Raw genomic sequence first — 22779 nt, 5'->3', positions numbered from 1 at the left:
TTTGTTTTTTCTATTTATAGGCCAAGCAATACCATGTATAAATATTAAGAATCATGGCTGTTCCTTAGTGCCTAGTTGTTTATAAACCATGAGAGAGAATGAAATCATTGACCAAGTGAGACAGGGCAACAGTCTTCCCTGGGAGTAAAGAGACGAGCAGTTTCTGTTGACATATATTTTAGGCCTGGCCTCCAAAAAAAATTTACCCAAAGCAGTGGTGTGTTGGTGTCCAGGGCTACCGAGCCTAATCTTTGGCTGCCTCTGTGTTATTCTAAGTTGTAATTTTCCGTGTCATCTAAATTTGTAATAATTCTTTAGTATGATAGTGTTTCAGTGAACAAACATTCTGCTTGCTGCATTTCTTCTGAGTGAGTAATTCCCTGACAACTACCAGATCTTGGCAGAAGCAAAGTTAGTCATAAGTTATACTCCACTCTCAGTGTTGGTGAAACGTATGATGCGTAACACAGTGTTTTTGAATTCAGTGCTGATTTTCCTAAAGGACATTTGGGAGGAAAAAAGAAAAGGAAAGGGAATACCCAAATTCAGGAATAGAACATATATATTATTATAAGACTTAAAAAATACATGAACACTAATCATGAACTCATTTCTTCTTAGTAAAAGACCTTATGCTCTTTTTCCCATTTCTCTGTGTGGCTTGATTATGGTGAAAGTGGCTGTGTGAGTTTCCATTATTGAAGGAGTTAAGGTCTGTGGAATCAAAGTGTGAGACAACATGCAGGGACCAGGTTGGTTTCCATTTAACAGCCAACCTAATGTAACTGAAAGGATTGAGAGGTTTGTCTTTTTTGGAAAATGTTAAGGTTCTTCCAAGTAACCAGCAATGTGACTTTACCACACTGTTCATTAACAGGGGTTTGGATGATGACCACCATGTCTGCTGCTTGCTGAGTCCAAAACTGCGGTCACTCTCTCCAGCAAGCTCAGGGAGGGTTACGTCATCTTCACTCAGCCAGCCCAACGCTTTTTCCATCTGCTAAAATGTAGAACATGGTTGCTGATTCTACCCTTTCTACAGAGAGAGAGGGAACATGGATGAGTTGCTGCTTTTAAGGATTGTATGTTAATTGCTATTTTAAAAATCTGCTAAGCCAAGCACGCTTAGTGTAATCAGTCACCGTGGAGTTTTTTAATAGGACAGCTTCTGCTCTTACAGAGCAGAGCTTTTATGCCGGTAGGTTAGAAGCATAACATGTTTCTGGCCTGGCGCGGTGGCTCACGCCTGTAATCCCAGCACTTTGGGAGGCCGAGGCGGGCGGATCACGAGGTCAGGAGATCGAGACCATCCTGGCTAACACGGTGAAACCCCGTCTCTACTAAAAATGCAAAAAATTAGCCGGGCGAGGCGGCGGGCGCCTGTAGTCCCAGCTACTCGGGAGGCTGAGGCAGGAGAATGGCGTGAACCCGGGAGGCGGAGCTTGCAGTGAGCCGAGATCGCGCCACTGCACTCCAGCCTGGGCGACTAAGCGAGACTCTGTCTCAAAAAAAAAAAAAAAAAAAAAAAAAAGAAGCATAACATGTTTCTATATTGAAATGATTCTCCAACAAGGACTTCTTTTCATCAGGGGTGACCTAAAAGGTATTACTTGAAATACAGTTACATCATGTTCTTAACTGGGTTTAGTAGTAGGATAATTACAGGGTTGTATCCACCTCAAATGGGAAGAACTGATAAGTTTTGCACAATTATTTAACTCCTCTGTTAGGCCTTCCTTATTTCCTGTTCTCTTTTTAAAATTTGACTAAGATACTCCTAATGGGCTTGGGAGCCTATAAAATGATCAGGATTGTTGCCTTATGTTTTGCATGTTTCGGGTAACAGTGGAGCCAGATGTACCCTTAAATAAAAGGTAGGCCTACAAAACCAGTTTCTCGTTGCATTGAAAATGTGATTTAAAAAAAAAAAAAAAAAAAGGAGACTCTCGCTTACAGGTGATACTGTTTAGTTTGTTCTTTATTTTCCCTTTTGCCATTCATGAGATTTCTTAAATAAAATGACATCTTTTCTTTTTTTCATTATTATTTTAAAGGTCTCTGGGGAACAAGACTCATGGAGGAAAGCAGCACTAACCGAGAGAAATATCTTAAAAGTGTTTTACGGGAACTGGTCACATACCTCCTTTTTCTCATAGTCTTGTGCATCTGTAAGTAGAATATTTCCTTCCACTTATGGGAAAGTTTTGAAAAGATTTGACCTGTCCAAATCATCGTTAAAAGGAAGTGTCTATGCACCAGAGGGGCAACTCGGAAGTTACTTTCTTACCTTTTTTTTTTTAATTTGAATTTTTTTTTAATTTGGGCATTTGTTTATTGACTATCTTCCTATGGTAGAATGCAAGCTTTATAAGAAAAGGGACATGATTTGTTCTCTGCTATAACCCCATTTCCCAAAACTGTGGATGGCAACAGAAGGCTCTGAAAAATATGCAAGAAAGAATTTGACCAAGTGCTAAGTGACTGTGGACTTGCGTTTAACACGGGAAGGGAAAGGCAAAGAGTTCAATTCCAATTTAGAATTTGGTCAGGTTCTCTTCTGCACTCTGGTAAACATTAATTAAAAATCAGCATTATCTGACCAGCTAGTTCATCGTCAGTGGTGACGATTTTCACTATGAGATACTCGTGGCAACCTGCCCGACACCAAGAAACCAAGTTAGAGGATTTTTGTATTAGATTTCTTAACAATGAATACAGTGTCACTATTATTACAGTATCATCATTATTGTCATACTGTTATTATATCAGGTAACATAAAGTCTGCATAAGAATTATTTCCAGAAAAATGACTTTCCAAACTTAACTTTCAGAAAATACAAATAATCCTACTAATATTGCTTTTGTTGGCGTATACATGTAAAAGTCTCCTTCTTTTAGATTTGGATAGGTTGTGTCATTGCCTCATTTTAATACATTATTTCTTGTCAATCTTTAATAATTGCTGGACTTTTACTCCACAAGAAACTTGCTATAGGCCAGTCTCTTTCCTGTTCTTTTCTTCTTTCAGTTTGTCTTCTCATCCTCTGGTAGGGGGAGGGGAGGGACGCCTGAGCTAGATTAGCTGTAGGAACCATTTGTCTCAAAGTCCAGAAAGCCACAGGTGATGGATTTGTCCTCTAAATCAAAGGGCGTTTGATGATGGATTTCTGTCATGTCTCATCTAAAGTCTTCGCGAGAACAGATGAAGAAGCAGATTTATGACCCCAGAGCCTCCTACCAAACTCCTCTGATAAAAGGGTTCCTTTTTTTTTTTTTTTTTAATTAGAAACAGAGTCTTGTTCTGTTTCCCAGGCCAAAGTGCAGTGGCACAATCATAGCTCACTGCAGCCTGGAACTCCTAGGCTTAAATGATCCTCCCACCTCAGTCACCCAAGTAACTGGGACCACAGCTGCATACCACAATGCCCAGCTAACTTTTAAAAGCTTTTGTAGAGGTGGAGTCTCACTTTGCTGCCTATTCTGGTCTCCAACTCCTAGCTTCAAGTGATCCTCCTGCCTCAGAAGTGCTGGGATTATAGGCATGAGCCACTGCACCCAGCCTGGATGTGATGTTTTTATGTTTTAAATTGTTAGAGTTTAGAAACTGAGATTGAGTTTGTTGCCTGCGTTAAAATGGTGCTTAAATATTAAACTGCAGAGGCCTTAAATATTAACAAGTTGATTAGAATTACTAAGTTCTTTTCAAGCTTTACATATACAGACAAATTTCTTATACAAAATAGAAGGTAACCCCTGTACATAAGTCTAGAATTTCAACAGTCCCCCAAACTGACTGAGCATTAGAATCACTCAGTGATTTTAAAATACGTATGTGGTTTGCCCAGATCTACTAACAGAGCCTCCATAATATAGCCTAGAGAAATGAGTTTTCAGATACAGTGATAAATTTGGAAAGTAAGCCAGAGAAGTAAGCTGAAGACAGAGAGTTTTAGGAAACATGCCTAAAGTCACATTTGAATTGATTTTCTTGTTTATTTGATAATATTGTTGCTTTTTGTTCTTTTTCACACAAATCACATTTTATTTCTTATGTGAGCAGCTATATATTTAAAAATTTTGTTTTTGGAATATTGTAGAATCTCTGGTTAGGAAGATATCCTAGCAATCATATGGTCTGACCTCACTGAATGCTAAAATTCTCTTAAACATCCCTCTCGTATGGTTACTCATCCTGCCTCTGATTGAACAAGAGTCCCAGGTTAAGGGACTTACTTCTTTGAAATCGTTCATTTCATTTTTTTATAGCTATGTTAGAAAGTTCTTCCTTCAGTGAAGCCAGAGTCTGTCTCTTGTGACTTCTACCCAGTTGCACTCTCCAAACCTACCTATACCAAGTATCTTTTTTCCATGTTGCTTTTCCAATTCAGCTCTTCGGAAGTTTGGAGACAAATACCTAATCTCCCCTAAGCCTTCTTCAGGTTAAGCCTTTCTAGTTCATCCAACTGTTGATTATGTGATTGGAGACACAAGTTTGAGTGACTCCCTTGATGGAAAGTCCCTCTGGTGCATGTTCTGTTCATCAGAGTCCCTGAGAAAGCACACGAGCCTCACCACGGTGAGTGGGGCCGTGAGATTCCTAAACCAGACGCTACACTGTGGCTTGTGCAACCTGCCATGGCCAGACTCATGAGACCATCTCATCATATAAATAATTCTTTAGTATCTTCACCAAAAACTGTGAATCACTGTATCCCCCAGCTATATGTGAGCTAGCCTGGGACCATAGTGGAGGACTCCCCTTTCAACCCTGTTAAATTTCATCTCATTAGGATCTGCCCATTTTTCCATTCTGTTGAAATTATCTTGGATCTGGATTCATTCATCTCAACATCAGCTACTCCCTGAAGCCTCACAGTATCAGCAGAGTTATTATCTGTATCCATATCCTTGTAAATTATTAAACCAAAAAAGATTGGTCTAAGAACATCAGTCCATTAATCAAGGCTCTTTGGTTGGAGTTCACTTCATTATATTATCATCCAGCTTGGAGTGTTCATAAACAAGATGATAGGAAAGACTTCTCCAAATGCCTGTCTGCATAATTCCACCATTCCTCTGATCTGTGAGCTGTTGACCAGATTAAAAAGGAAGTGAGAATAACCAGGCAAGGTTTACTCCTAGCCAAACCTTACTGGCTTCTAGTGACTGAGTCCTTTCCCTATTGCTTACCAGCAATCTTTTTAATTACTAGTTTTAAAATCTTGCCAGCAATGTCAATATCAAATTACCAAGAATATCAAACTCATTACTCTGTATGTAAATAAGATAGTGTATTTACCCCTATGCCTTGGGTATTAGGCTGTTCTTGCATTGCTGTAAATACCCGAGACTGGGTAATTTATAAGAAAAGAGGTTTGGCCAGGCACTGTGGCTCATGCCTGTAATCCCAACACTTTGTCAGGCCGAAGCAGGTGTATTGCTTGAGCCAAGAGTTCAAACTTAGCCTGGACAACAAGGTGAAACCCCTTCTCTACAAAAAAATACAAAAATTAGCTGGGCATGGTGGCATGCTCCTGTAGTCCCCGCTACCCAGGAGGCTGAGGTGGGAGGATTGTTTTGAAGCTGGGAGTCAGTGATTGCAGTGAGCTGTGATTGCACCACTGCACTCCATCCAGCCTGGGCAACAGAGCAAGATCCTGTCTCAAAAAATAAATAATAAATAAATAAAAAGAGATTTAGTTGACTCATGGTTCTGCAGTCTGTAGGGGAAGCATAGCTCCAGCATCTGCTTCTGGGGAGGCCTCAGGAAGCTGTTATTCATGGCGGAAGGTGAAGCGGAGCTTGCACATCATGTAGCAAAAGCAGGAGCAAGAGAAAGAGTGGGGCGGGGAAGAAGCCACACACTTCTAAATGACCAGATCTCATGAGAAATCACTCGTTACCTCAAGGACGGTACCAAGAGGATGGTACTAAATTGTTCCTGAGAAATCCACCCCCATGATCTGATCACTTTGTACCAGGCCCCAGCTTCAGCATTGGGGATTACATTTCAACATGAGATTTGGATGGGGACAACATCCAAACTATATCACCTTGCATAGAAGGTGATTTTAGGGTTTTAGGGTAGGTAGGGTTTTAGAAAGCAGTTTGACATAGTAAGAAGAGTACAGGTTTTTTTTTGCATCAGACAGACCTGAGTTCAAATCCCAGCTCCACCGCTAACATGCTAGGTAAATGTGGGCAAGTTAATTAACCTTTCTAAGCCTTTGTTTCCTCACTCGTAAAACAAGTATTTGGAAATATCATTGTGAAGATTAGAAATAATACATGAAAAGATCCTAGGATGCTGTCTGTCATATAGTAGTATTAGTAAGAAGTTATTCTTGCCAAAGATTGTTGAGAATGGCAGAATTATCTCAGTTCTAAGAGCTATAGTTTCTGGAGCTCGGTCTCAGATTGATTTGGAGCAGCTAACTGCTCACCAAGAGCTTATTTTCCATCTTACCAATGAAAATTATGTCCCCTGTGTTTTAAAAATCAGTCTACTTAACCAAGAGCACAGAAATGACATGAGAATTAAGTAATCTAACTTTCTCTGTAATTTAGGATTTATTCCTACTAGAAACCTGAGAGTTGCGATGAATTCACCATTAAGCACTTACCAATATACATGGGTTACTGTTATAAATAGCAATAGTATTGCTATTGTGTGAGTTAGGTGTTGAAGTTAAAGAAGGGAATAAAGAATATTATAAGATCTTTGAAAACAGTGGCTGTGTATGGTAGCTCATGCCTATAATCTCAGCACTTTGGGAGGCTGAGGCAGGCAGATCACTTGAAGTCAGGAGTTCGAGACCAGTTTGGGCAACATGGCGAGACCTTGTCTCTGCAAAATATACAAAAATTAGCTGGGCATGGTGGCATGCACCTGTAATCCCAGCTACTTAGGAGGCTGAAGCACAAGAATCACTTGAACCTGCGAGGCAGAGTTTGCAGTGAGCCAAGATTGTACCACTGCACTCCAGCCTGGGCAATAGAGTGAGACTCTGTCTCAAAAAAAAAAAAAAAAAAAAGAAAGAAAAAATGCAAGGAAGGTATTTGGTGAATGTATAATAAAAATATATTTACCATTTCCTTTTTCTGTGTTCTCTACTCATTCTATAAAATTGAGTAAAAAATCTGTATGTTTAAACACAATAATAGAAACCACAGAAGTTAGCTGAGTCAACATTGTAGAAATGTAATATTTCTCTCTGTCAAAGAAATAGGCAACATTAAAAAGCAGAAAAGCAATTACAAAGAATGATTATAAGAAACATCACAAAGGATTAATATTTTAACACGTGAAACTCAAAAATCACTTGAGAAAAACAGTAGACTTCCATAAATATTTTACAGAGTAGAAAAAATAGGCAGGGCACAGTGGCTCATGCCTGTAATTCCAGCACTTTGGGAGGCCGAGGAGGGTGGATCACGAGGTCAGGAGTTCAAGACCAGCCTGGCCAAGATGGTGAAACCCCGTCTCTACTAAAAATACAAAAATTAGCCAGGCGTGGTAGCAGGTGCCTATACTCCCAGCTGCTCAGGAGGCTGAGGCAGAGAATTGCTTGAACCCTTAAACCCGGGAGGCAGAGGTTGCAGTGAGCTGAGATCACGCCACTGCATTCCAGCCTGGGTGACAGAACGAGACTCTGTCTCAACAAAAAAAAAAGAAAAACAATCCAGGGGCAGGCACAGTGGCTCATGCTTATAATCCCAGTACTTTAGGAAGCCAAGGTGAGAGGATCACTTGAGGCCAGGAGTTCAAGGCCAGCCTGGGCAACATAGCAAGACTTTGTCTCTATAAAAAATTTTTAAATTAGCCAGGCACGGTGGCACACACCTGTACTCCCAGTTACTTGGGAGCCTGAGGCCGGAGAACTGCTTGAGCCCAGGTTTGAGGCTGCAGTGAGCTATGATTGGACCACTGCACTCCAGCCTGAGCTACAGAGTGAGACCTTGTGTCAAAAAAGTAAAAAAATGAAAATCATCCAGGCATGGTGGCACATGCCTGTACTCCCAGCTACTCAGGAAGCTGAGGCAAAAGGATCACTTGAACCTGGGAGATGGATACTGCAGTGAGGTGTGGTAATGCCACTGCACTCCAGCCTGGGTGACAGAACGAGACTCTGTCTCAAAACAAATAAAATAAAAGAAAATAAAAATAAATACAATTTATTCAAATACAAAAGTGATATGGTTTGACTCTGTGTTGCCACCCAAATCTCATCTCCAATTGTAATCCCCATGTATTGACGGAGGTTCCTGGTAGGAGATGATTGGATCATGGGGATGGTTTCCTCTATGCTGTTCTCATGATAGTGGGTGAGTTTTCATGAGATCTGGTTGTTTGATAGGTGTCTGGCACTTACCCCTTCTTTTTCTCTCTCCTGCTGCCTTGTGAAGAAGGTGCTTCCTAGATCCTTTGCCTTCCACCATGATATTAAGTTTCTTGAGGCCTTCCCAGCCATTTGGAACTGTAAGTCAATTAAACCTCTTTCCTTTATAAATTACCCAGTCTCAGGCAGTTTTTTATAGCAGTGTGAAAATGGTCTAATATAGAGACTTGGTACCAGGAGTGGGGTACTGCTATAAAAATAACCTGAAATTATGGAAGCAACTCTGGAACTGGGTAACAGGCAGCAATTGGAACAGTTGGAGGGCTCAGAGGAAGATGTGGGAAAGTTTGGAACTTCCTAGAGACTTGTTGAATGGCTTTGACCAATACACTGATAGTGATATGGACAATGAAGTCCAGGCTGAGGTGCTCTCAGGTGGAGATGAGGAACTAATTGGGAACTCAAATAAACGTCACTCTTGCTATGTTTTAGCAGAGACTGGTGGCATTTTTCCCCTGCCCTAGAGATCTGTGGCGCTTTGAACTTGAAAGAGATGATTTAGAGTATCTGGCAGAAGAAATTTCTAAGCACCAAAGCATTCGAGAGGTGACCTGGCTTTTCCTGAAAGCGTATAGTTATATGTGCTCACAAAGGGATGGTTTGAAGTTGGAACTTATGTTTAAAGGGAAAGCAGAGTGCAACAAAAGTTTAGGGAGTTTGCAGCCTGACCATGTGGTAGAAAAGACAAACCCATTTTCTGGGGAGAAATTCAAGCTGGCTGGAGAAATTTGCATAAGTAACGTGAGTTGCCAGACAATGGGAAAATGTCTCCAGGGCATTTCAGAAAATCTTCAGGGCAGACCCTCGCAACACAGGCCTGGAGTCTAGAAGGGAAAAATGGTTTTATGAGCCAGGCCCAGGACCCAACTGCTCTGTGCAGCCTTGGGACATGGCACCCTGTGTTCCAGCCACTCCAGCTCCAGCTATGGCTAAAAGGAGCCAAGGTACAGCTGGACCATTGCTTCAGAGGGTGCAAATCCCAAGCATTGGCAGCTTCCATGTGGTGTTGGGCCTTTGGGTGCACAGAAGACAAAAGTTGAGCTTTGGAAGCCACTGCCTAGATTTCAGAGGATTTATGGAAACACCTTGATGTCCAGGCAGAAGTCTGCTGCCGGGGCAGAGCCTTATGGAGAACCTCTACTAGGGCAATGCAGAGGGGAAATGTGGGGTTGGAGCTCCCACACAGAATCCCCACTGGGGCACTGCCTCATGGAGCTGTGAGAAGAGGACCACCATCCTCCAGACCCCAGAATGGTAGATCCACCAACAGATTGTACTCTGCGCTCAGAAAAGCTGCAGACACACAGTGCCAGCCTGTGAAAGCAGCTGTAGGGGCTGTACCCTGCAGAGCCACAGAGGTGGAGCTGTCCAAGGCCATGGGAGCCCATTCCTTGCATTCGCGTGCCCTGGATGTGAGAAAGGGAATCAAAGCAGATTTTGGAGATTTAAGATTTAATGAATGCCCTGTTGAGTTTCAGACTTGAATGGGGCCTCTGACCCCTTTGTTTTGGCCAATTTCTCCCATTTGGAATGGGAACATTTACCCAATGCCTGTACCCCTGTTGTGTCTTGGAGGTAACTAACTTGCTTTTGATTTTACAGACTCGTAGGCGGAAGGGACTTGCCTTATATCAGATGAGACTTTGGACTTGAACTTTTGAGTTAATGTTGGAATGAATTAAGACATTGGGGGACTGTTGGGAAAGCATGTTTGGTTTTGAAATGTGAGAAGGACATGAGATTTGGGAGGCGTCAGGGGTAGAATGATATGGTTTAGCTCTGTGTCTCCACCCAAATCTCATCTCCAATTGTAAGCCCCATGTGTCAAGGGAGGGATCTGATGGGAGGTGACTGGATCATGGGGCCAGTTTCCGCCATGCTGTTTGCATGATAGTGAGGGAGTTCTCATGAGATCTGGTTGTTTGGTAAGTGTCTGGGGCCTCCCCCTTCTCCCTCTCTCTCCTGCTGCCTTGTGAAGAAGGGACTTGCTTCTCCTTTGCCTTCTGCCATGATTCTAAGTTTCCTGAGGTCTCCCCAGCCATTCAGAACTGTAAGTCAATTAAGCCTCTTCCTGCCTATTCTCAGGCAATTCTTTATAGCAGTGTGAAAATGAACTACTACAGAAAGTATTTAACTTTAAACTCAGTAGTATCCAAAGAAGTAATGAAAATGGAGAACTGAACAACAAAATCATAGTACAATGTGGTGTGTACTAGGACAGGAAGAGCCCTTTTAAGAAAAGATCTATGTATTTCCATTTATTTATCTCTGAAAGAAGGAAACTTTGCCTTGTGTTCTGAAAAGGAAAGGAATATTTTATTTTACTTGTAAAAATCTTACACGGATGCTAGTCTAAATATATAGTTTTCCTAATTTGCCAGAGATTCCATGAAGATCAAGTTGATATCAAGGTCAGTGAAGTAAAGGTCAGTGAGTTAATCTCACAGCAGCTGCAAGCTAATTCCATTTCCAGTGAAAAATATCCTGATAGCTCCCCACATATCTTTTCACAACAAACAGTTTCAGTCTTAAGATCACATGTTGCAATCCATGAGAAGTAACTATTAAGCCTTGGACTATGGCTGGAGGGCTCCTCACCCTTTCTGATACATTGACTGGACAAAAACTCAATTTTAAAATGACAGGAAATAGAAGACATATAGATGTACTTTAAATGTGACCAAAATGGAGCCGGGCACGGTGGCTCGAGCCTGTAATCCCAGCACTTTGGGAGGCCGAGACAGGTGGATCACGAGGTCAGGAGATCGAGACCATCCTGGCTAACACGGTGAAACCCCATCTCTACTAAAAAATACAAAAAACTAGCCGGGCGAGGTGGCGGGCTCCTGTAGTCCCAGCTACTTGGGAGGCTGAGGCAGGAGAATGGTGTAAACCCCGGAGGCGGAGCTTGCAGTGAGCTGAGATCCAGCCACTGCACTCCAGCATGGGTGACAGAGCGAGACCCTGTCTCAAAAAAAAAAAACAAATGTGACCAAAATGGGTTGTGAAAACACAAGACAATATCCAAAAGTGCTGGCAACACAGTATACTGTAGAGTATTGGTTGTTTACCCTTGCTATTGTGTGGCTGAGCTTATTGCCACTGCCGCCCCTTGCAAGAGCATCAAACTGCCTATCACTAGTCTAGGAAAAGATCAAAATTCAAAATTCGAAGTACAGTTTCTACTAAATACTTATCACTTTTGCACCATTTTAAAGTCAAAAAATCAGTAAGTTGGACCATCATATATCCTAGATTGTCTGTATGTAAATATTATACATCTTTCTCTCACTTTTAAAACACAATAATACCAGCCAATACTACCATTCTCAGAAGCACTTGTATCAACAGCCTTTACCCCTTAAAGATTTTCCTCACAATTTTACAATTGTTACTTACAATTTTCTTTGAAATGTTGACCAAACCTGGATTAAAAGATTTGGGGGTTTTAGTGACTGTATTTCACAAACTCTCTTATTGATTCTGCAGTCTCACTTCTGCCTCCTAAAAAAGCCCTCACAAAGGTCACTGGGGATGGCTCTTTTCAGCCTCTTCCTGGCATTTGGTCCAGTGGAGTTTGGCATTCTAGGACTTCCCTCTTTGGCTTTGGTAACTCTCTCTCTTCCTGTGTTCCTCCTTGCTGTGTTCACTTGCTTCACTTTCTTCTCTCTGAAGCATGTTTACAGAATGTTTTCTCTGATTGGGCCTGTGACATTCTTTGGGTCATTTTTTCCACAGACAATGCTTCAACTAGTACTCGCGTGCCAGTGACTCCCATGTCCCACTCATGAGCTCTGAACCTAGTACCAGCTTCTGCTGGACATCTACGATGGGATCTCTCACAGCCCTCTCTCACTGGTAACATGCCCCATCCTGAACTCATCTCCCACCCATCTATCCAGCCATGCTCTCTAGTTCACTTGAACCCTGGGTGTCATCCTGGATGCTTTCCCTTCCCAGTCTTCTGTGATCATTCTGCCTCTTCAGAGGCTCTCTAATCTGTCTTTTTTCCTGTGTCGCTCTTGTCCCTATTTTAATCCTAATCATCTCTTTCCTGACTTGTTCAGTTGGTCAGTAATTTAATTAAAAACAGATTTAGGCCCTGTCCTTAAATGTGATAAGTGATATGAAAGGAGATGATTGGGGAAAAGGATTTCCCTCAAGGAAGGCCTCTCTGAAGCCTGAAGCAAGATTGAGAACAGAGGAAGAGAGAATTGTATGAATGAAGGCTCTGAGGCAGGAAAACACTCAGATCATTCCAGAAACACTCAGAAGCCAAGTGAAGCCAGTTCCTGGAGATCAGATCATCAGATGAAGATGGAAAGGTGACCAGGGGCCAGACCTGTAGTTCTGGTTGGCCTTGGTGAGGGATTTACAGCAGAACACCCCATGGTTTAAGTATGAAAGGGACAAGATTCCTAAGATTCCTTTAAGTTTTAAGAGGCCTCGAAATATGAACCACAGATTAGATGGAAGCTGCTCTCCCTGTGTCTGGACTTTTTAGAATTTCCAAGCACTGCTGTTTCTGGAACCAGATTAATACAAGTCACTCTTCCATTTATTTATTTATGTATTTATTTGAGACAGGGTCTCACTCTGTCACCCAGGTTAGAGTGCAGTGGCATGAACACAGCTCTCTGCAGCTTGGGGGCTAAAGAGATCCTCCTGCCTCAGCCTCCCATGTAGCTGGGACCACAGGCACACACCACCCAGCTAATTTTATTTGTTGTAGAAATGAGGTCTCATTTTGCTGCCCAGGCTGTTCTTGAACTCTTGGGCTCAAGCGATCCTCCTGCAACATCCTCCCAAAGTGCTGGGATCACTCTTCCATTTAACATGGTATCTCAACGTCAAGATAAACTTTAAAATCTTTAGACAATAGGCTGGCATTTTACCAAACGATCTTTACTTACTTCTTTAGAACTGTCACTCCTATAAATATCTGGTTCTTCAACCACATCAAACCACTTGTGATCTCAAAAAGCCTCAGTGTACACTGTTCCTTTCTGTCATTCTAATTCCTCCTCATCCTTCAAAATCAGCTCAAGAACCAGATCTAGGCAGAAGCTTAGCGGTGCCCACCCGAACCAGCCCCCACCTCCGAGCTGTGCTGCCGTTCAGGCCCACCTCTTCACACAGGATTATCAGACCAGACCAGCTCATGCATTCACCCCCCTCGCAGGGATGGGATGCAGCTGTGCACCTCTCAGTGCCGACACCTGGAGAGTCTCACGAACTGCTGACAGCATTGCCTGTTTCCATTTCTTGTTCACTAGCACTTCTCATTTCCTAACACACAGAATTTCCTATAGTATGTCCACTTAATCAATTCAAGCCTAATAATTCCTTGATTTGTGTATAGTGCTTTGCATTTATATACTGATGGTCCCCAACTTACGATGGTTCGATTTATGATTTTTCAACTTCATGGTGATGTGAAAGTGATACACATTCTATAGAAACCATACTTTCAATTTTGAATTTTGGTCTTTTTCCAGGCTACCATACTCTAGAGATGGAGCCACAGCTCCCAGTCAGCCATGTGATTATGAGGGTAAGCGACCAGTACTCTACGGTGTATTGTATTGCCAGATGATGTTGCCCAACTAGCCTAATGTAAGTGTCTAAACATGTTTAAGGTAGGCCAGGCTAAGCTGTGTTGTTCATTCAGTAGGTTAGTTATATTACCTGCATTTTCAGCTTACGATATTTTCAATTTACAATGGGTTTATCAGGATGTACCTCCACTGTAAGTCAAGGTTATCATCTTGTATAGCACTTTGAGTTTATAGAGTCCCTTCAAATGTTTGTTTGCATTTTATTTCCACTGCATCCCTGTGAGGATATCATATAATACACAGCTAGCAAAGCAGTTCGTTTTCCTGTGCAAAGTGATAGCTTCATCTTGTGGCAGATTACCTGAAATACTGTGGCCAAGGCATCTTGGTTCTACTGTCTTTGCATCTAATACGGTTATATTTTTATGGCAGCTCTGATTTCTTCTTTGGCCCAAGGGTTATTAAGAGAGGGAAAAAATTTAATCTCTTAACACATATATATATCTATGTCAAGTCATATACTTAATTCAAACCCTTAATATTCCTAGGTAATTTTTGTTTACTTTATCTGTCAAAGATTGAAAGATACAGGGTTTTAAGTTTCCAACTGCAATTGTAGTTTTGATCATTCTTTTATTACTAACAGGTATTGCTCTATATATTTTGATGTTCTGTTATTCAATACATAAGAATTCATTACAGTTAAGTCATTATGTATAGTATAATTGACCAATGTAAAATAACCTTTTAATCAAACTGAGTGTTCACCTTATAATGTCCTCTGTCAGAGGATTATAATACCACTTAAAACCTTTTAAAAAATATTTTGTCCCTGATATATTTTCCCATTCATTTATTTTTAGCTTTGAGTGGGTTTCTTCTAACAATTCTAGAGATGCATTTTTATTTTTTAACCAATATTTAAAACTTTGTCATTTAGTAAGAGTCTAAACCATTCAAGTTTCATGGTTTTTTTTGTCAAATTAATATTATTTAGTATTTTCCTCTCTTTCATATGTTCCTGTTATTTTCCATTTATATTCTTTTGCTGGATGGAAATTTTTTATTTGCTTTTTTATCCTAATGATTTGGAATTTATGTAATATATACTATTCTACAATACCCTTTATTTGTTTTTAATATTTGAACCTATATTTTTCAACAATATTAACAATAAAATAGTATTTGTTGCTATTTTGAAATGATAGACCATGTTTTTAAGGCAGCTTTTGTTAGTTCACATGCTGGTTGTTTGGTGATAGTTTCTTTTCTTTTTTTTTTTTTAAAGTTTTTGAGACAAGATCTCGCTCTATCGCCCAGGCTGGAGTGCAGTGGTGCAGTCTCACCCTGTTGCCCAACCTGGTCTCAAACTCTGGAGCTCAACGGTCTGCCCACCTCGGCCTCCCAAAGTGTGGGGATTACAGGTGTGAGCCATCGTGTCTGGCCAATACTGTGTTTTACTGTATTTTGCTCTAGTTTATTTTATGGAAAATGGAAATTCAGGGGTTAAGACAAGGATTAAATAGCAGAAGAAAGATGTGTACATATATACAGATGTATGTGTCCTTTATGTATTTTTTAATACTCTTGTCTCCTTTCTGGTCCTCATTTAAGGTTATCTATTTCATGCACTAAATTTTTCTTCACAATTCATTTCATTTAGAGAGTGAATGCTACCTTCAAGTGGGCTTTCTCCAGTTTCCTTTCAGGGACTTAAAGGAGAAGTGATGTTAACAGTTTTATATTTCCATTGCATTTTACAGTGTGCAAATGTCTTCACATATATTTCTCCATTTGAGCTTTACAAAAACCCTTGGTATTATTCTCATTTTCTGGTTTCCAAAATCAGGCTTAAAAGAGTTAAATAGTTGTCCAAGATCTCAAGATGCAAGACCCGCCATCATGAACAGAGGCAGATGTTCAGGATGGAGGCAAGCTGAAACTCAAAACCAAATCAGTATGACTCCAAATTCAGGGGGCTTTTAGCTGCCACCTGCATGGGCTCATGGTGTAGCTGACCACCAGAGTTTGTGAGCTGTCACTCAGGTGTGCCATGAACTTCCTTGGGACCTGGCACAGAAGGACTGAGTTAATGTTTGCTGATTAAATATCTGTTAAGGCTGGGCGCGGTGGCTCACGACCGTAATCCCAGCACTTTGGGAGGCCGAGCAGGGAGGATCACTTGAGCTCACAAGTTTGAGATAAGCCTGGGCAGCATGGCGAAACCCCATCTCTACGAAAAATTTAAAAATTAGCTGGCCACAGTGGTGCATGCCTGTAGTCCCAGGTACTTGGGAAACTGAGGTGGGAGGATCACTTGAGCCCATGAGATTGAGGCTACAGTGAGCGGAGATGGTGCCACTACACTCCTGCCTTGGCCATAGAGCCAGACCTTGTCTCAAAAAAAAAAAAAAAAGAAAGAAAGAAAAGGTACGGTAATCATCCCTTCAAAGCTGGAAGGGATTATTTACCTGGCTGTCCAGCAGATGGTGCTACATAACCAAGAGAACCTGTTGCTTGCCCTTTGGTGAAGCTATTAAAGCCAATATAGATCTTGAGAATTTCAAAAGCAAAAATCCGTACTGGATTATGAGTGGTCTAGGAAAATAAAGGGATACATTTTCAATTCAGTATCTAAGATCCTTATATTTACATACTTATATATAGTTATACCATATTTATAAATAAAAATATGTAAATAATTTATCAAAATTCCTTTTTAACAACAACCACAGTAAACCCACAGGTTAAAAACTCCACAACAGTCTATATTAATCAGTCAATCCAAAGTACATTCCAATTCCAAGTTAATTGAAAATAATCAACTTAATTATTTGGTTGGCTCTTAGCAGCCTTCACCGCTTGCTCTTGTGTCATGTCCCTTTCTCTCCTCGATTGACTGTAGACTGACAGGCCTTTGCAGAGGACAGTGTACTCATGTCCATCCTTTGCATCCTTTGTGGGAGTTGGCTAGGCAGCACTCGCTGGGGACCCTATGAACTCTTCTGAGTGCAGAGATCACATCTTGTTCATCTTCATGCCCAATACCTTGTTCCATAAATATGAGTGGATTCGAATTCTAAACTCTTAACTCTTGTCGCAAGACAGTTCTGAGAGGTAGTAAGTCATGTAACACCTGAAGAGGACTGTTCTTGTCCTAATTACATTAGGTTATAGGATGACAGGTGAGGGAGCCAAACCAGGGGGACTGGACATTTTTCATACATCTCTAGATACAGTATACAAGTTGTGTGTATTATGTGTATTTACTGCTTAATTGATTGCTTGAGATGAACTCCCAAACACACTCGTGTTTGGATCATTATTACCTACCCTTCTTAAATAATCTTAATTTCCTATGATGCTTGAAAGGGGAAGAGGGGCCAGGTGTGGTGGCTCACACCTGTAATCCCAGCACTTTGGGAGGCCAAGGCAGGTGTATCACCTGAGGTCTGGAGTTCAAGACCAGCCTGATCAACATGGTGAAACCCCGTCTCTACTAAAAATAAAAAATCAGCTGGGCATGGTAGCACATGCCTGTAATCCTAGCTACTGGGGAGGCTGAAGTGGGAGAATTGCTTGAACCTGGGAGGTGGAGGTTGCAGTGAGCCGAGATTGCTCCATTGCACTCCAGCCTAGGCAACAACTCTGTCTCAAAAAAAAAAGAAAGAAAAATGCAGAGTGGGGAGAAGACAGCTGCATGAAGGAGAGATTTGCTAAATAGTACTTAATCCTAAAATAATTTCTATAGGTTTGAATATGATCCCTGAAATGTATTATAGTTTCAGGTAAGTATTAATCATGGGTATTCAGAACTGTAGTTTTTAAAAAGCATAGAACATGTTTCCTTCCCCTTGAAACGTTTTATCAGCTAATTATAGGAATTATATTATACCTGCAATCATTAAAGTCCAGAATGAGAAAGTACTTGGTAAAGTGCTGAAATTTATAATAAATGCATTATAACAAACCAGTTAAGGAGGAAGAGCCACCATATTGAACATTTGTTAAGTGTCAACCACTGTACTGGATAAATTTTAGTTATTGTTTTTATTTAGGCACCAAAAAATCCATGGGATAGTTGGTTATCCCCATCTTACTGAAGAGGAAACTGAAGCTCAGAAAGTTTAAGCAACTTGCACAGGTCGTATAGCAAGTAAGGAGCATGGCCAGGAGTCAGACCCTGATCTCCTTTGGTCTACTAAGCTTGTAAAGGATCTTCCCACCTCCTTCCAAGACCATTCAAAATAATCAGTAAATGTCCATGGCAGGGATGTAGTTCGAGTTATAGGGTTCCATTCAAGATTTGACTGGTAGGTGGGAAGCAGATATGTCTGTGTCAGTCAGCATCTTAGAAAAAGGAGATGATGAACTCAAGTGGTGATTAAGAGAAGTTTAATGAAGGGACTGTTTACAGAGATGTGGTGGGGTTAAGAGAACCAAAAAGGGCAAGTGATGCACTCAAAAAAAGTTACCACCTCCAGGCTTTAGGGAACTGGGGGAGGGAGTGGCATAGTGGGAGCCCAGTGTGGTTGTGAGAAAAGGGATTCCCTCAGCACCCATGGCCAAGATTAGAGTCTCCACTGCCAAACTGCATCCAGATGGTGAAGGTATGGAGAACGGGGTGGGGGAACAAACTCTGTCCTTGATATCCCCGTAGGGCAAAGGATTCCAGTTGGTACAGTTCATAAAGGTTAGCCTCAGGGCACAGAACAGGGCGGAGAAGAATGGAGAATTGATCTGGAGGAAACAAACAATGGCTTGCCCATGTTACTGCAGGGAGAGTAGGCAGTGTGCACAGCAGGAGGGTGGGGAGCCCAGCATAGCTATGACCTTGTGCAGATCAGCCTCACTGGTATGGAGGATCTGAGCCGAGAGGTGGTGGAAGATGAAATTGAGTAGGCATGTTGGAAGTCCCAAATATCAAGTAAACGTTCCTGATCTTACACTGATACTCAATAGTAAGCCAATTTTGTTTCATATGAGCCAATATTAATATTACATATTTCTTTTATAAGCCAGAGAGATAGGGAGATATCCTAGAAGAATGATAGGGGGAAGGAAGGCAGGGGTGAGAGAAGACCTTCTGTGGATATTTGTCCAAACTGTTTATCCATAGGAACAATCCCTTCGTGAAGGCTGCTGGTGTGTGAATGTGTGCCGATTCCCTGGGGGCGTTCATTTGGATCTTTCTGTGTTCCAGTGACCTACGGCATGATGAGCTCCAATGTGTACTACTACACCCGGATGATGTCACAGCTCTTCCTAGACACCCCCGTGTCCAAAACAGAGAAAACTAACTTTAAAACTCTGTCTTCCATGGAAGACTTCTGGAAGGTATTTGCAAATAACTTTGAAAGTACCTCTTTATCACAGAAAATTTTTCATTTGGCTTCATCATTTCAGTGCATGAGTATCGACAGGACCTGCTTTGCATTTAACACTGTGTGAGATGTAAGTTATGGTGAGTTGTTAGAAGTTACTGTTCCTACTCTCAAAGAGGGGTAAAGTTAACACTGAGAACTTTGCCTGTGCCTTGCACTGTGCTGAGTGTTTCATACCTTACCTAATTTAATTTCTATGGTAACTCTATAAGGTAAGTACTAAGAGTATGCCCTAGTTTGTTAATGAGGAAAATGAGATTCAGGATGCTTAAATCATATGGTCACATGGCTAGGGAACAAGAAAAATCAATTTTTTTCTAGCCTGACAGCTACTTCTTCATCCTAGTTTATAATTCGTTCCATGAGTCAAGATTCAATAAATATTTATTGAGAATCTCCTAGAATGTAAGGCCAATGAAGGACAGTGTGGTTCTTCTGTCTTGCTTCGCCTTTTGCATTTTGTCTCTTTGTTGATGATGGCATGTATCCCCAGCTCTTAGAACAGTGCTTGACACAAAGTAAGGACATTCTTTCAAAGGTCTGCTGTTGGTGGGGCTTGGTGGCTCACGCTTGTAATCCCAGCACTTTGGGAGGCCAAGGCAGGAGGATTGCTTGAGTCCAGGATTTCGAAACCAGCCTGGGCACAACATGGTAAGACTTTGTCTCTCCAAAAAAATTAAAAAATTAGCAGGGTGGGGTGGCACACACCCGTAGTCCCAGCTACTCAGGAGGCTGAGGTGGGAGGATCACTTGAGTGATTGCTTGAGGTCGAGCCATGACCATGCTACTGCATTCCAGCCGGGGCAACAGAGTGAGACCCTGTCTCAAAAAAATCCAAAAAAAAAAAAACAAAAACAAAAAACCAAAAACAAACAAAAGGTTTGCTGTTGTGAAGTTCAACCCAGTCCAGCCCCTTCCCAAATTCCAACATAGTTAACAGTATAGCAATGAGTGACACCACAGGAAAAATATTAAACTCATCTGAGGGATATGGGGCTTAGAATCTAAGAAAATTGGAAGGGAAATTGAAAAGGAAATTATTGTTTCTCCTTAGGGAGATAGTTTCTAAAATTCTTACTAAACCCTGGGGTCAGAGCTATTGATTTTAAGGATAGAGACAACTGGGTCACAGGAACCTATTCATATACAAAAGTACTTGGCATCCAAAGCCACACTTGTATAATATGAATCTTTCACCATCTGAGAGGGCAAATCAGTCTATCTCTGTTGATCATCTGATAAGGATAGCACACTGAGAAATAGATCTGTTTTCCCTACAGGCATAGCTAGTTGTACAAACTAACAAGAGACTTTTGTGTACACATTCCATGATGATAAATGCCAATCTCTAAAGGGATAAGGAGGGATTGGAGAGTTCACCATACAGCAAAATAGTCCAGACAGGTGAAAGGTCTATCAGATGCCAGGCTGGTAATCAAAACTGTAGCCTTTTCTCTAAACAAGTTTAGAACCATGATTATGTGAGACATTATTTTAATAAGGGGAAGTGGAGTTAATTATGACCCCACCTTTAGTCCAAGAACAAAAATCAGAGCTGCCACATATTAAGTACCCACTCTGTGCCAGGTGCAGTAACTATGCAAATCAGAGCTGCCACATATTAAGTACCCACTCTGTGCCAGGTGCAGTAACTATGCAAATCAGAGCTGCCACGTATTAAGTACCCACTCTGTGCCAGATGCAGTGACTACATAAAAGATGGGTTTTCCAGATGCAGGAACCTTGGTTCAGAGGACCCTGCTCAAGGCCTCATAGCTAACAAGTGATAGGGCAAGATGCTATCCCAAATCTCTCTGACGACAAAACTCATCCTTATCACTCTACTATTTTCATAGAGTTGCCAAATGCTTGGTTATGCAAACGTTCCAGGCAGGAGCAAGACAGCAGCTGAGCTTGGAACTTTTTCAGAGATGTTTCCTGTGCTTTTAGTTCACAGAAGGCTCCTTATTGGATGGGCTGTACTGGAAGATGCAGCCCAGTAACCAGACTGAAGCTGACAACCGAAGTTTCATCTTCTATGAGAACCTGTTGTTAGGGGTACCACGAATACGGCAACTCCGAGTCAGAAATGGATCCTGCTCTATCCCCCAGGACTTGAGAGATGAAATTAAAGAGTGCTATGATGTCTACTCTGTCAGTAGTGAAGATAGGGCTCCCTTCGGGCCCCGAAATGGAACCGCGTAAGTGTCTGGGACTCATTGCCACTTGGTGATATTCACTCATTTATTCTCTGACCTCCCATCATTCATTCATTCATTCCCTGACACCTTCACCGAGGCAAAAAGAAGTTCAGTGACTCTTCAGTGCTTATATTTAAACCTTGGCCAACTTGACCTTTGACTTCTCAAGTTTTCACTACTTTTTAGCCTTCTTTCAGTTTCTACATGCATATTTTTCAAAACACTAAATCGTTGACCATATGACCCACAAAAAATTAATTATCTGAGCCTTTGAAAATTTCATTTAAGATGCCCTGGGCCCTGTTTTTATAGGTCCAGTAACATCATCCACTAAGTTATTTAACAGCAAGGTTTCAGGTGCAGGAACTCTTTTTTTATAGGTCTTACAAACAGGTTTTTGTTCAGAATGGAGTTATTTAATGTGTAAGCTTGTGAGGCCATTTTTTGTTTGCTTTAAAGCCCATTTTACTCAAATGTTTGAGATTTTAAGTATGTATTTGTACACATGCATATTTACAGGGGCTTTTTGTACACTTTGGTACCCATACTTCAAACATCTTGTGTATTAAGGGAGGGCACTTACTATTTTAGAAGTTTTGTAGTTATTATAAAGAAACAGGAAGACCTCCCAGGCCATTTCAGCGTGGGCCTTTGGGGTTGCTGTCCCTGGGTACGTCACTGGTCAGAGTCATCTTCTAAGCTTTGCTCAGCTAATTCTGTTGGTTCATCTAGGTTCTTTTCTTGGAAACTGAGTTGCCCAGAATCCACATTTGTTACTATACAATGGGCAATCACCTTTTCAATTAGTGTATTCTTCTTGTACCATCCAGTGTATACTCTATTTAATACCAGAACCCATAAGAAACAAATTTAGTAAAAATCCAGGTTGGACACAGTTTCTCATGCCTGTAATCCCAGCACTTTGGAAGGCCAAGGCGGGCGGATCACTTGAGGTCAGGAGTTCAAGACCAGCCTAGCCAACATGGTGAAACCCTGATTCAACTAAAAATACAAAAATTAGCTGGGTGTGGTGGCATGTGCCTATAGTCCCAGCTACTCGGGAGGCTGAGGCAGGAGAATTGCTTGAACCCAAGTGGTGGAGGTTGCAGTGAGCCAAGATCTCACCACTGCACTCCAGCCTGGGCAACAGAGCAAGAGTCCACCTCAGAAAAATAAATAAATAAAAAATGAAAAGTATTATTCATTGAGTTTCTGCTGTGGGATGGGAGTTTTGTTG

General features: G+C 41.3%; 1 protein-coding gene across 1 annotated transcript in view; it reads left to right on the top strand.

Annotated features, from left to right (window-relative positions):
• The first annotated feature begins 2058 nt into the window (after positions 1 to 2058).
• PKD2 (polycystic kidney disease 2 (autosomal dominant)) overlaps positions 2059 to 22779 on the top strand; it is a 58387-nt gene continuing 37666 nt past the window's right edge. The window contains exons 1-3 of the mRNA XM_011990730.1: positions 2059 to 2168; positions 19161 to 19294; positions 21292 to 21542. Of these exons, the coding sequence (XP_011846120.1) occupies positions 2075 to 2168; positions 19161 to 19294; positions 21292 to 21542 (479 nt within the window). The 5' untranslated portion in view covers positions 2059 to 2074. The remainder of the gene's footprint in view (positions 2169 to 19160; positions 19295 to 21291; positions 21543 to 22779) is intronic.

The sequence above is a fragment of the Mandrillus leucophaeus genome, unplaced genomic scaffold, assembly GCF_000951045.1.
Source record: "Mandrillus leucophaeus isolate KB7577 unplaced genomic scaffold, Mleu.le_1.0 Scaffold381, whole genome shotgun sequence".
Lineage (NCBI taxonomy): Eukaryota > Metazoa > Chordata > Mammalia > Primates > Cercopithecidae > Mandrillus > Mandrillus leucophaeus.
Note: the sequence above shows the minus strand (reverse complement) of the source record. Positions and strands in the feature narration are given on the sequence as shown.